The 15,428-nt window shown below is 37.6% G+C and overlaps 1 protein-coding gene across 2 annotated transcripts in view; it reads right to left on the reverse strand.

Moving 5' to 3' along the window:
* LOC101579326 (annexin A1) overlaps positions 1-14,487 on the reverse strand; it is a 16,976-nt gene extending 2,489 nt beyond the window's left edge. The window contains exons 1-10 of one of the 2 annotated variants that reach the window (XM_004638139.3): positions 14,385-14,487; positions 8,413-8,491; positions 8,208-8,316; positions 7,469-7,563; positions 6,382-6,495; positions 5,854-5,944; positions 3,877-3,956; positions 3,168-3,224; positions 1,188-1,281; positions 291-386 (exon numbers count right to left, since the gene is read on the reverse strand). In XM_004638139.3, the coding sequence (XP_004638196.1) occupies positions 291-386; positions 1,188-1,281; positions 3,168-3,224; positions 3,877-3,956; positions 5,854-5,944; positions 6,382-6,495; positions 7,469-7,563; positions 8,208-8,316; positions 8,413-8,478 (802 nt within the window). In that variant the 5' untranslated portion in view covers positions 8,479-8,491; positions 14,385-14,487. Of the gene's footprint in view, positions 1-290; positions 387-1,187; positions 1,282-3,167; positions 3,225-3,876; positions 3,957-5,853; positions 5,945-6,381; positions 6,496-7,468; positions 7,564-8,207; positions 8,317-8,412; positions 8,492-13,963; positions 13,984-14,384 lie in introns of those variants that run through there. The other variant, XM_023722981.1, reaches the window with a different exon arrangement.
* Between the last annotated feature and the right edge of the window lie 941 nt (positions 14,488-15,428).

Here is a 15,428-nt window from a genome sequence, read left to right on the forward strand (position 1 = left end):
TAGAAATGCAGAGCCCAGGCCCCAGCCCAGATCTACTGAATTATTGCCTGCATATTCACACTCCTCCCAGCAGATTTGTCCATTGTCACAGTAAAGGGAAATAATATCTGTTGCTAAACAGGACGGTACCTCAATTGTCTGCCAGTCTACCCACTGACTCTATGTGAACCTAGGTGTATCATTTCTGCAGGTTCTTTTTATTCTGCTTTTTTTTTTTAATCAAAGAGTACAGGGTACCACCGAAAATACAATTTCTGGTTAAAAATCTCTTCCCTTCTGGGGCTACGTACCTATGGCTGTGAGGCACCTCTCGATATCGCCTTTCAGCTCCAGGTCCAGAGCCTTGTTCATGTCATGCTCACTGTACTTGGTGTATCTCTGAAACACTGAACATTAAATTTAAATAAGATTGGATCCTGTCACTCTTCAGCAAACTTTCACAAAATCGGGGTCACTGACTCTAGGAAGTCTTTGGGAATACCGAATTTCAGCCACTTTTTCAAAAGCTGTTCACATATCTTAGCATAATTTGGAGATTTTGTATTCTTCTAGGAATGCAAATCCTGGACATGGACATTTTGATAAGCCAGAGTATTTTGAAGGCAATATTTCCCAAGGGTAATGGCTATTCAACATGGCACGTTACTGACAATACTAACACTACACAGAAACATGCACCACAACAGATGGATCTTAGCCAATGAAAAGATCTGCCCCATAAACACTCTGGTTGAAAATTAGAAGTCAGAGTGTTACTATCAAATAATTAACTTTAAGTAGACATGACAATGTTACCCTTACCCTGGCTTCCAAGAAGGAGGTTGAGGGATAAATTTCCTGCATAAAGGCTCTTTCTAAATTCTGTTTGTTTGTTTGTTTGTTTGTTTCATTTTGTTTTGTTTTTCTTTACTGGAATTTCATTTCCTCTGTAGTATGTGACTGTTGTTCTAACTATTCCAATTTTTTTTGAATAAAAACAGTGTTAATAAAGAAATGCCATGCCAATGGCAGACACATTTACAATACTGTGACATGAAGCCTGTCCAGTTGCAAGGATGGACAGACAGTAATAATGTCAGGACACAGGACAGACGCTGATTAGGACTTCTCTCTTCCCGTTCTTTTGCGTGCACTCAATCGGAAAACCTCATTGTCCCCTACCCAGGTTCCAGAATGATTTCTGTTACCTCTGCGAAGATGGGGGTAGCTGCGGGTGGTCAGAATGGTGTTGAACACATTTATGTCTGTCCCCTTTCTTCTTTCTCCAGCTTCATATAAAGCCTGTCAGGAAACACGGAAAGAAATGCTTGACGCTGCTGCAGCGACATTGGCACAAGAATGTCAGATCTCTTCAAATATTTTACAGGCAAGTGCTTTGTGCTCGATACAATCCAAGTAGGCAAACTCAGTGTGTATGTTCCTTAAAGCCAGGGGACTTGATTTGTTTGTCAAGTACTTTGCACAGTATCTCTCAAGACCCTTGACGAACACTAGCAAGTGAATACGTGTTTACAGAATTCGTGATTGCTGAATTGCTTTCAGACTGTGTTCTATCAAGACAACTCCAAAGGACCCCTGAAGATTTTCTTTATTCCTTACAGTTAAAAGTTACTTATCAGGAAATGGTACTTGTAAAGTAATAATTCAGCCACAACATAGCTCTTGCACTTTGCTCAATGCAGGAATTTTGACCTGCTGTTTCCAACCTGGGCCTGTTTACTGCTCCTTAGGCAACCTGGTGGCCCGCCGCTGCCCGGAGTTCACCATATTGATGCAGAACTTAGTGCAGACACCCTATGTGCAGAGCACACTGCACCCCAGAACTCCTGGACTCAAGCGATCCTCCCAGCTCAGCCTCCTATAGCCAGGACTACAGGTGTGCACAACCACGCCTGGCTTGCGCTTTGGTATTACAATTTAAAAGTTGTGTCATCTTAGGCAAATAATTTAACCTTAGTAATCACCACTTTCCTGTGTTTTACAAAAGTGAAAAAGCTAATTGTTCCCTAATTATTACAAGTACATTCTGTTAACTTTGGAATGTTAATTACGATCGTCATTCTGGGTCAAACTAAACCGTATAGTGTCATAAATTCACATTTGGAGCCCTGATAATCTTAAGATAGAAACCATACTTAGAAATGTCACAAGCAAACAAGAATAATATTTGTTATGGGTAGTTATTCAAATAATAACTCTTGTTTTAGATATGCTTGCATAATCTCTATGAAAATACTCAAGCTTCCAATGGTTACAAAAATGTATTGTTCACATTTCAGGCAAACACGTCTGCCTTGTATGTACTTCATTTAACAAAAACTTGATTAGTGCGTATCATACGTGAATAGTGTACTTCTGGAACTAGACAGATGTGGGTGGAGAAGGCAAGTAAGTTTCTACTCATACTGGCTTAGTGTGGCAAATTTCATATACAGAATAGTATTCTGTAAGGAAAGCATAATGCAAATAATATTGTTCAATATTGTTGAAAATCAAATTTTCATGTCCTAAAATAGCATTTATCCTAATGGTTTGGTGCATCAATAACAAGAAACCTCGCTGAAACAATATGTAACATTATATAGCATAGGAGGATTATATAATACTTGATATGCTATATTATTTTAAATATTAATTAACATCAATTAATATTTAAGTTCCAAAATCATTTTATACTATAAATTTGTATCTATGAACTATCCTAATTGTCACAGTTAAAAGAGTGTTTGAGATTGGATGTGATGGCTCCCCCTGTAATCCCAGCACTTGGGAAGCTGAAAACAGGAGGATCACTAAAAGTCCGATCTGTGTAGTGAAACCCTGTAGACGCTGCACTAAATACAACAAATAAATAAATAATTTTTTAAAAAGAATGTTAGGTTACCCACTGTTTCTATTTCAGGAAAGCCAAATCAGATTTGGGAAAGATAAATTTTCACTCTTCTCTTGCAATCCTCTCTGGATTTATAAGCTCTACTGAAAATGTAAAGCCTGAAATTTTTATTCTTAGGCTACAAGAATGTGGATCCCACTCAGGAAATGAGCATTACAGAACTTCTGACTTCTCAGGTAATATGGGATTCAGTTTCAGGCCTCAGACATCAAGTGGTGACCCAGCATTAGTGAGGCGGGTGGGTTCCAGCGCCACTCTCAGAGCCCTGCCTTACCCTGGCATCTGTGTCCACCAGGTCTTCATTCACACCAAGATCCTCACATCGGTCACCCTGAAAATAAATCCATCTGGTTATAAGTGTGTCTGTGCCACGTGATCCTATGATTTACTTACCTTCTTTTAAGCCAGATAAATAATATTCCTTGAACAAAAGAGGACCACAAGGAAATCTTAACATTTGTGATGTCAGGAAGGAGCCGAAGGACAGTACACCAAGGGAATTAAGGCAGGCAAAGAAAGACAGAAGCTCCATAAACTTACTTTTGTGTGCAATTTGAAAAGGTTGAGTAGTAGGGAGTAGACGGATGAAAATTAGAGAGGATGAAGAGAGGGAGAAGAGATGGGAAAATGCTGGTCATGGGATGGAAAATTTCTAACAGTTAGGGAGGAATAATAAATTAGGGCCTTCTATACAGCAAGGTGACTATAGTCAATGTAACATACTGCGTATGTGTAAGTGACCAAGGAAATTTCAGATGTCTACCCATAAGGAGTGGATAAGTCATTAGCTCATGTGACCTATCTTTTTATTAATTTCGCATATTCACGTATGAAAACATCACACTGTATCCCATAACATATATAATTATGATTTATCAATGAAAATTTAAAAAGGATTTATGCCTCATTTTTAGAGAGAGCTCAGAGCTAAGGTTTTATTCTTCATAAGAGCAGAGGCATTTCTGGGAGTGTTTGCCTTGTACCTTAGCGAGAGAAAGCAGAGCCTTCCGGAAATCTCCAGATGTGTCTGTGGTGATGTCTTTGGCCAAATCTCTTTTCAGTTCTGAGAAAGAAGGAAAAAAAAAGTATTTCAATTAAACTCTTGAAAAATAGTGATGTCAATAACAGACTATCAATATTTAACCTGCTCATATTAGCTTAGAATTTACAGTGCTACAATATTCAATTCATGGGATGTATTTAATAGTATTACCTCATTTTATAGGAATCGAAACATCAGAGCAGGGAAAACATTACAACATAAAATTTATTTTGTATAGGGCAACAGAAATATTAGAATAATCCTGGGGTTGAAAACTCACATTATAAAGCTTTGCCAAGGAGAAAAAGTTGCTGATTTATAAATCATCAAATCATGAATTCAGTATGCCAAAATCTTATTGGTAGGATAAATAGAAAGCTATTTAAAAGGATAAAATAGAAATAATTTCTTGAACAGAAATTTTTTACTTTAAATTTTTTATATGGGCTACAGTTAAATATAATATAATATTATATATATATGCACACACACTTATCTACTTAAAATATCTTCAGTAGCAAAAATGAACTGTATTTATAATAGGCCAGAAATGGTAGTTTAGCTCAGTCTTTGGTCAGTATCTTTGATATGATAGAGAAATATGGAAATTTGCCTTTATAAACTATTTTTCAAATTTAAATTAATAATACCCATTTTTTACTGTGACTAATCAATGAATCTAAGAAAAACTTTGGTAAAGACACAGAAATCACAGAAAATGAAGCTAAAAATTTCCTTGCTTTGATTCCTTTGCTAAATAGCTCTGAAAACACTATGAAAGAATTGTACTCTCAGTAATTGAAGCCACATTTCATTTGGGAAAACAGGAAAGCCAGCAGCTCAGAGGAGCTAGAAAAAGCAAAATAACATCAGGTATTTTGACACATGTGTGTGATCCTGTACTCCTAGCACTGTGGGAGGCTGAGGCAGGAGGATCAAAGTCAAAGCTAGCCTGGGCAATTTAGTGACTTGTTGAGACCCATCTCAAAATAGAAAAAAAAAAGGTTGGGGACATAGCTGAATGTGTGAAGACCGTGGATTAAATCACCAGAACACAAAGAAGGAAGAAGGAAAGAAGGCAGGGACAGAGGGAGGGAGGAAGGGAGGGAGGGAGGAAGGGAGAGAAGGAGGGAGGGAAGAAGGAAGGAAGGAGGGAAGAAGGAAGGAAGGAGGGAAGAAGGAAGGAAGGAAGGAAGGAAGGAAGGAAGGAAGGAAGGAAGGAAGGAAGGTAGCAAGGGAGGGAGGAAAAAGAGAAAGAGAAGTGACAAAAGACTTGCACATATCTTTTTTGCAGCACTGAGACCTGTCATTTGTCATTTAGATTAGTTGTTTCACTGAATCTATAAAATGACATATATCTGATCCTTCATCCACATGAACGCAACCAGAGATAAAGGCGATTTGCTCATTTCTGCTGTGCTAACAATGTACAGTGTCCGTCAAGGAAAGCTACCTAATTCTTTACCTTTTCAAGGGCACAATGGGGAATACTTACTTTGTTTGAAGATATTTTTACATTACATAGCTACAATTCAGTAACTACAATAAGCTCCACAAAAAACATAGTGAAACATTGTAGTGAAATAAATCTCAAAATAACATAACATGTGCTTAGGTATCTCCTCAAGCTCAGCCATAAATCAAGTTTCCACGTTAACACTTATTAACAACTATGCATTAATTCTAGGTGTAGGTTTTCCATTAAAGACATGGGATGCTTCATTGTCATGTTAGCAAGCTGCATGTTGCCCAGGAGCAGAGTGTGCAGTCAGCAGATGCTGCCCAGCAGTAAAGAAGCATTTTGATACCCAGACTTTCTGAAGGCCCCCTAAGGAGCATACGCTTGCTTACATCTTAGGAAAGTGCATCAGACTTCCTTTCCAGTTAAGGGTTTGAATGGTAAGATATTACAACTTACCATCTTTGTAGACTCTGTTAATTTCTCTGATTTCTCTATTCTTTCTTGATACCAAAATTTCAATGAGGGTGTCTTCATCAGTTCCAAGACCCTGAATTAAAGGAAAAGGAAAGCAATGATATGTAGGGAAAAAAATTTTATTCAAAAAGATCAATTAGTTTTTATATCACCAAATATATTGAATTGGCCATTTAGTAAATTTTACCCAACATATTTAATAACTATGGTAAGCTCTATTTATTATATTGCTTTAATGCAAAATATGCAGCTAATTTGGGGTAGAGATACTGAACAGATATTTGACTCACATAGTGACATTACAAGGAAGATATTAATGCCAACATTTATTCCTTTATGTTTCTATTGATCCATTCTTTGACATTAATGGATTCACTCATTAAATTCTTACTTATAAAAAAGCAGTGTAGTAGACACTGAAGACAAAGCAGAATATGCAAGAGTACACAGGGGTCCGCAGACTTTGTCCGCTGTGCTAGGACAGGAGCTTGGCCTAAGTCGGTGGGTTACCTTCATGGCAGCACGGAGCTCATCTGCATCAAACTGGGCAGGAGTTTTCAGCAGAGCTAAAACCACTTCCTCTAGATGACCTTTGAGGGCTTTCTTCAGCGCTTCATCCAGTGGCTGTTAAAAAAAAAAAAGTTTAAAACTAGGGTTTCTAATGTCTTAGTTTAGGCAACAGCATGGAATTACCTGCTTCTAGGTCATTTTGGGACAGGCCCCTAAACTCCCTAATTGTTCACTTTTTTTTTCATACTGAAAAGCACACTAGATATGAGAACTTCCATCTTCACATTTTAGGTCTAGTAGGATTAAATTACATTTACTGAATCCACTGGGGACTTCATGCATCCTAGGATTCTCAATATTTTTTACAGAAACAAAGTGATGCGTCAACAGGAACCATACTAAGAATAATCTAAACAGGGTGTATTCATTTTTCTATGCTCTGAGATTTTCCCATTGCTCAAGTAAGCATTATAATCCATAATTGACATTTTACAGTTTTCTTTTCTTTAAATTATTTTAAAAATAGTAGTAGTAGTAGTAGTATTGGTATTGGTATTGGGGATTGAATTCAGGACTTTCCACTTGTCAAACAGGCACTTAAGCCACTGAGCTATATCCCTAGCCCCTACAGTTTTCTAATTGCACTAATTAAAAAAAGAAAATGAAAAAACAACTGCCTACATTTGCTGTAAGACACAAAGTTCACGTCTAAAGGAGAATTGCATACAAATTTTTGATTTCAGTATTGCAGGTCACTTTGCATTTTAGCAGAAGTTACAGTTCAGTGAAAACACAGTACTTATGACTTATGGTAATTCTGATGTTTGTTAGGTTAAAATTGAGGACCCGCCTCCACTATAAAACTTCACATCTGGAAGGAATCCGCATCAGGATGAGAGGGGCATGAAGCCAGTAAATTTGTTAGAATTGATCCAGTGGAAGCCAAGTGGATAAGCACTGCTTGTCTGAGAGGTAAGGGGGCAACAACAGCTACCAACAGGAAGACAGAGATAAACATGCTTCGGAATCCATGTTGCTGCATGAACTCGAGCCAAGTCCACTGTCTACCTTGACCATTGCGACCTACCTTCCCTTTTTCCTGGAGGTAGGCTGCTTTGATCTGCTGACGCTGGGCGTTGTTTCTCTTCGTCAGAATCTCAATGATGGTTGCTTCATCCACACCTGGAAGAGTCCCCAGGTGTTAAACTCAATTTACTATACCCAAAATTGTTCCTTTGCAAGATATGACAGAGGCAAGTCTTAACAAACTAAAAAGTATAAATTATATCATCCTAGGAATCAAACACTACACTTCTTACCAACTTCCAAGCCTTATAATGATAATTATTCATTTGAGTGAGAAATGAAAAGCCAATAAATTGCTCCTTGACTGAGCTGTTAAAGTATCTGATCCTAGTTCAAATCCTAAATTCCATCAACTGTGTTGATTCTGAATTTTGATACTGAGTTTCTAAGAGTAAACTTGTAAAGATAATAGTCATTGTGGTTTAGTCTATGGATTTAACCATAATTTTCAAAGTACTGAGAAGGAAATGTTTCTTCATTTGACAAAACTTGCATCAGAATGAAAGTTTCATGGAGCTGGGGAGATAGCTCAGTGGAATAAGCACTTCTCTGGCAAGTACAAGGGCCTGAGTTCAAACCCTGGTTCTACCAAAAAAAAAAAAAAAAAAAAAAAAAAAAAAAAAAAAAAAAAAAAAGAAGAGGAAAGTTTCTTGCCATTGTTCCTATCTGTTTTCTGACAATCATTCACACAGCTTCTCTGAAAGGTCCAGGATAGGCCTATTTTCAGGAAACACACTCACCTTTTACTGTTATGGCTTTGTGCAAAGCCTCAACATCAGAGGAGGGATTAAAGCCAGGGTAGGGGCTCACGGCAGACCCAGGACCACCTTTGGATGTTTTCACAGTTTGCTAAGGATCAGAGATTCATATATCAAAATCCATTCACTTGCAGTAGTTTCAAATTTTAATACTGTAACTATATCACCTTATTGTCATTCTACTTACAACATATTCCTGTTCTTGATTGTCCATAAAGTAGGCCTGCTTGAGGAATTCTGATACCATTGCCATTTTGAAGAAGTATCTAGAAAGAAAACAGCACATGCTTTTAGAAAAAAAGCCACCCAAAACACTTCTTCTCCTTAGATACACATGATATAGTATTATTGAATAGTCTTGTCTTTTCTTGCTAGGATTAAATTTAGGAACATCAAACATGGGCAGTATAAGCATTTTTAAATGATCATATGCTTCAAAAGATGTCCTGAGCCTCGAAGCAGAAACTGGGCTCTTTCTTGGCATAGGCAGCCCTGAGCCCGAGGGATCAGATGACTACCACAAGTGCCTGCTTGCTGAACAGAAGAGAAGTGGTTCGCTTCTAGTACTCGATTCACAAGCCAGCCAACCATTAGGCGAACTCTCAGGATGCAGAAGCACGGAGATACTATCCTTCCCCACACGGAGCATAAAGCTAGGGTGTTCTCTGCCAGGAAAACCACAAAGGCTGAGAAACCTCTTAGAGGAAGTGTAGGCCAGGCAAAGCCTCTCTTGAAATGACTCAAAATTAATGTAGCAGAAGCATAAAGAAAATAAAACGGAGAGAAGCTTGTCACTCTAAGGAACTTAAAAACAAAGATCCCTGGAGCAAGAAGTACTAACAGCAGCTGGAGCCAAGATGTCTAAATGCACATCCAAAGCTTTGATAAGTGTTGATAGACAGCAACTTGACTCTAATTGTATCTTAGAAAAATCATTTACCCTACATCATGTGGACTGGCTAAGAGATACATAAAATAAAGATTAGAGACCGCCTAGTAGGCCATTAGAGAATCTATGTACGGTTAAGTAGGCCTGTAGAAAAGGAATGCCCAGAGAACAACCATAATATTGACATTTATAAGATAAAATAAGATGGGACAATCTTCAGGAGAGAGTTCACCCAAAACAATCCATGTCTTTTTTCAAAAGAAAAAAAAAAAACAGTTTCTTTCAGCCAGTTCTTTATTAAACCAATTTCAACACATGGAGTAACTGATGTTTCTTATTTCCTCCTGTCTGAGCTGTGTAACCATAGCTGTATACGTTTTTCTCTCAGATGCAAAACACCAGGAAGAGAGTTCATTTATGCCTGGTTTTGTTTGAACAAGGAGTGGGTGAAATTGCAACATATATGATTTTGACAAAGTCTATCTTAAAGGAAGCTTCTTAGATAGCTCTGGTGTTCTTTGCTGTATTTTTGTTTAGTGGAATATGTATTTTTAAAATTATGAACTATATTAAAATTTAATGAGTTCCATGTTTTGCCCACACATGCAAAAACAGACATTAGGGGACCAGGGAGATGGCTCAGTGGAATAAGCGCTCCCCTGGCAAGTGCAAGGGCCTGAGTTCAATCCTCGGTTCCCTTAAAAAAAAAAAAAAAAAAGACATCAGTCATCAGTGCTCTTATTGTCCCGAACTGTGTTGTTAGGTGTCCATATTGAAGGTCTCTACTAAACTGTCTCTCCACACCCTTTTGCTTTATCCCTCCCAACATGCTATGAGGAATTCTTGCAGGGGAAGTTAGAAAGGCAATCTGTCATTGTAAACTCATGACATGAAGCTAAGTGACTCATGAGAAGTAAAATTCGTAAGCTAGTACTTAACAGCAAGTTCAGACAAAGCCTCAACCCATGCCTGCTGACAAATGCCTGCAGTCCCAAGTAATGAGATTAAATACCTGAGGGGAAAACTGCAAAGCAGAAACAGCCTCTACTCAATTGTCCTGGATTGTGCCAATTATTTTGTCACCTGTGAGAACTACCAATATATTTTGCATTCTTTTAATACCCTTTCTTGTCTCCAGCAATCAATACATTTAAAGTTGTTTCCTAAGGTAAAGTCATGCTGTGCAACTTTGCACAAGATTTTACCTCTCATTACAACCAAATCTGGTGCAATCACTGTTGCCACATGGAATTGCACATTCCAGCTGCTTATTTGGCACATCCAAAGCTTCAAAGCATTTCTAGCAAAGATTCACGTCTCTGAAATTTCCATCTTCATTAGCTCATCTCAGCTTTTAATAAAGGAAGATCCCCAAAATGAATGATATGATTGATCCCTTGGCAAAAAACAAAACAAAACAAAAAAAAAAAAAATTCCACCTCTCATAAAACACATTTATTCTGTTCTTTTGCATTAGAAAAGAAAAACTTCAAAATAGCAAAGGAAATACTGATGGTATTTTTAAATATAGATGAAAGTGAGTCTAACAACTTCACAATGAAATTTTGAAAACTATAATACTTCATTATGTCTTTCATTTCTAAAAATAATTGCAAAATGCACTGATGTCTTTTTCAAGAGAAAACCTGAGGAAATAATGGCATGGCTATATTAGTTATATAACATAAAGTGACAGAAGTAAGGGGTTTGCATAATTGATTTGATACAAGAAAGTGTCCCTGGAGGAGGCTGTTCTGTGATTTATACATTCTGTGTTGCTATATTCTAGCTTGAATATTTTAGACTACCTATAAGGACAGTCTAGAAAAGGGGAGCATTTGGAATAGAAGCCTTTTCAGGAAGGCCAACAGAGAAAAAACAGAAGCTGAAGTCAGCCAAAGAATGTCTCCTGGCTCTGAAGACACCAGGTTCATGGCAGGATATAAGAAATTGCTCTAGAGGAAACAGATTTTAACAAGTCTTGCTCTTATTGCCCAAAGTCAGTTGCATAGACTGAGAGAAAATTTGCCCAATTTACAAATACCACAGCAAGGAATAATCTGGCCAACTTTCATTGCAAAAGCACATTGTATGAAAGTCAGAGTAATCCTGGGAGTTTTCCCTTTTTCGGTCCTTTGACTATAAAACTTAAAACTTGTCCTACTAGTAGAATTTGAAAATCCTATATTGTCATCTTATTTTAGCCCAATAAATATGTTAATTAGCAACCAAAGAACTCTGGAGCCAAATGTATTTCCATGAGTACTATCAGCACATTTCAAGATGAAATGAAGCCCTTTCTGCATAGACTTTTCTACATATGTCTATGTAGAGGACTTTATTCTGTATTTCTTTCAGATAATCATCTTTTTTTAACACAAGCTAGCTGCTAATCTGAGTTTATCCGTGAGTAAAATATGTAGCTTTTTGAGAATTAACAATTTTGTACATTTTTGTGTCCCAAGAGAGAACCCAGTTTCTTTTTCCGTCCTCCTAGTCTCAATAAAAGCCTGCTTCTAGAATACAGGTCAGAGGAAGCTGAGTACTTTCCACATACCATCTTGGTTGCAAGGGCTATGTCTCAATATAAATTGCATAATTCACAAAAAGCAAAATGACCGAGTAGAACATTTCATGTGAGATGAAAGAAATATGCCTGGAGGATATATATATATATATATATATATATATATATATATATATGCAAGAACTATCAGAGTTCTATGACAGTAGAAGCAAGTAACCTGTGTTTGGAACAAAAACATCATCACATCGTCATTATCGATCTAGGAAATACAGTGTTAGTACCAGGAAGTTTTCCAGTTCCCCATGGCAAGAATGATGACATCAATCCAGACCTTCTGATTCCAGATTGTTAATTCTTTAAATTAGCAAACAAAATGACAATGGCAAGGCCAGTATTAGTCTTAATAACACCCCTGAGAGTCAAACTCATCAACAGTCAATGTTTGGGGACTGTGTTAGGCTTCACTCCAGCCCTAGGCGTTTACTTTTGCCTTGTGCATAGCTTTTCCTTGAAGGTGCATTTCACAAGTTGGCCTCACACGGACACTCTGAAAGAAGCCAGTTAGACTATACCTGTCATGACTCTCAACAAACACTACAAAATGTTGGCTCATACTTGCTTTGCTTCTAGGCTTTTGGATAAAGAGTTCTTTTCTCTGGAATATTCTTTCTTCCTGAAGAATCACTTCCTTTTGCCTAACCATTGCTTCTAACTGAAGACTCATAGCAGAGCTGTTACATCTTCCAGAAAGCCTTAATCAGTCCTGAGCATTGGCCTGGCCCCTTCATCCTGTATTACCATGTTCTATTGACTTGATATTATTCCCAGCAGACTTTCATGAGAGAAATGAGCAAAGGTACTATCCACCAAGCACTTCTAAGGCCAAGTACTTAGTACTGGCTGCCCCTAAGTCTTCTTTAATTAATATGCATGCATCTTCACGAGTACTTTAGGACACATCTGCACTAAGGGAACAAAGTTCTCACAAAGGGATAGAAACATAGTGCTGAGGTCCTGCGGACTTCGCTTTTGCTTCTCTGACAATCTGACCTCAAGAAAACAGAGCTTCTCCAAATGGCCTTCCCTTACAAAATAGGAAAATTAGAATAAATAGTATACAAGATCCATGATCAGTCTGAAGCGACAATATTAAATTCTACTTCAAGTACATGGTGCCGGAAAAAATTAACTGATGCACGAGGGCACTATGCAAATTGGATTTGTTTAGATTCCAATAAAATCCATCAATTTTAAAGGAAAAGGAAATGGTTTACTTCAAAAGCCGTTTGTAGTTTGTCATTAAGAGGCAACAGGCTCATTAGTCTTGCCTTGAGTTTAAATACATGATAAGTTAATGGGCCTAGAGATAATTAAGAACAATCAGCTTAGATAGTTATTATATACAGAAATCAGTGTTTGCAGATGTTTTGATTGAAAAAGTACTTAATAAGCATGAAACTATAGCTGGTTCCTTAATAATGTTGTTCTTATTTTATCAGCATCAGTCATATGTTGGAAACTCGCCAGATGTGGCTAAGCCTAGAGCTAGCTAGTAACAACTTCCGGAGAAGAAACCATTTCTGCATGATGACAACAACATTTTGCCACATTTGAATCAGTTGCAAAATGCCTTCTTCCATAGACCACAAGACACATTCCTGTGGATGGAAGGGAACATTGTTCAAGCTCAATTTTAGGTACAATCAAGACAAGAAAAAAGTGTATCTGTCTTAGCCATTCTCACAAATTAAAAACCAAGGCATTTGACTAAAGTTTAAAATAGGCAAAAAAAAAAAAAAAAAAAAAAAACCAAAATACTTGAAGGAACATTTTTATTAAGCAGTAGCCAAGTATCTGACTGTGATTCATAGTCTTTCACTTTTGCAAATATGCACAAAACCACTGAAACGCTCAGCTATACTTTGTATTCTTTAAGAATTTATATGACCATTAGCTCATTCAGCAACCAAGATGCTATTAGGTGGAGCAGGTTTTAGAGGGCACTGCTGGCATTTTCGTGGAACACTCTGTCTGACATCACCCAAGAAATGTTTCCTTTCTCCTTAGGTTTTCAAACCAGCACTGGAAAAGCCTGTCTGTGACACAGATACAGGAAAAAGAATGTAGCCACACCCTGTTTAAATGAAATGAGTACTAAATGGACCTTCTTAACTTGTGTGAGTAAACATAACATTAATTTTAAAAACGTTAATTACAAAGGCCACAACTGCCACACTGAGATCTGAATCTATTTAGTTTTCCTTACAAAAGCAGAAAATAAATTACAGAAGTGCTGCTATTGGGTAGTTCCTTGCAACATACCTTCCTCAGGTTTGTTTTTCTGGACCCCTACAGGCAGCCAAAGACTGATTTCCTTGTAAGATAAAAGTGCACATTCCAAGGTGGGGGAGAGGAAACAGCACATTCTTTAAAAGTTTCAGAGGTTAAGCATATTTTTTCCGTCTTTACCATGGTAACTGAACAGCAAAATAAAGTTATATTTACCATGCCTTATAAATTGTGTTTTTTAACAAGTAAAACAAAACATTGCAGTTTATAGTTCTTAAAATACGGGTTTTCAAAGTACATTAAATGCAAGTAGCCATAAATCCTGTAAAAGCAGTAACATTAAATGGTCATGAAACTCCAAGTAAACCACAAAGCAATTCCAAAGAAATTTTTGTTAGTGTTTGAAAACTTCTCAGAGCAAGAGAAACTCCCTAAAAAGAAAACCAAGGCTTACCCTTTCTTCTACCTTCTTCCAAAGAACTCAAGAGAGGCTCTTCCTGGTGCTTTCAGTGGATCAGGGAAGCTCTGGACTGATTTTATAGGGTTTGAACAGAGGCCACGCCTAGCAACCAGAAGTTAGTAATTGGCTGTCGTTTGTTTGAAGTACAAGGCTCAGCCTTGTCCGAAAGCAAAACGAGACAAGTCTTGCAAAACTACTAAATCAGTCAGCTGATAACATAAGGGGAAAGAAAAGTGGACAGCAGATTGTTTCCCCTCTTTCTTTTGCAGCCCACTCCCCCAGGAGTAGAAGGCAGGAGTTTCAGGTATGTGAAGCTATCAGCCCCAATCCTAACACAATTACTGATGCACTTCTCCAGCTAAGTAGAATAAAATGTATAGTGATGTAAAGAATTTTTTAAAAAGGAAAATACTTAAGCTTGCATTCCCGCTCCATTGCTTACTACTGTGAGAGCTGGTGGGTCTATTTCATTTCCCTGAACTTGCAGCTACTATTTATACAGGAGTACTATTCCCGAGGCTGCCTACTTACTAGAGTTTTTGTGACAATTGTATCAAATACATGAGTAAAGAAAAATAATGTGTATGGTGTGATCAAAATACACCACTGAATATTTAAATTAAAAAGCACAGTGTCATTCATTTGTCTCACAACATCTTCCCTGGCCTCAGATACACACAGCCCAAGTTCTCACCGTTTTCCGAAGCAGCTATGGACATTTGCCCTTCTGTGTGTCTTTCATTGCAGCCGTTGCTACCCGGATTTCCTGAAACTGATTCAAAATGTTTATGGCAATTTCTGTCAAATAAAAACTTGATGGTGTTTCCTCATCTACTTTATTCATCAGACCTGGGTCTTGTGTCCTCCCAGTCTCTCCCCAAAGTCAAAATGAGCACAAAAGATAAGCCATTGTGTTGGTTCAGCACAGGGAGACAGGTGACAACAGTTCAAGCAAACATGATCAGTCACAAAGAGGACTTCCAGAACTGCTCCACAACATGGCAAGATACTCATTCCTTTTGTAAAAGTTGTATCTCC

The sequence above is a fragment of the Octodon degus genome, unplaced genomic scaffold (assembly GCF_000260255.1).
Source record: "Octodon degus isolate 3935 unplaced genomic scaffold, OctDeg1.0 scaffold00095, whole genome shotgun sequence".
NCBI lineage: Eukaryota > Metazoa > Chordata > Mammalia > Rodentia > Octodontidae > Octodon > Octodon degus.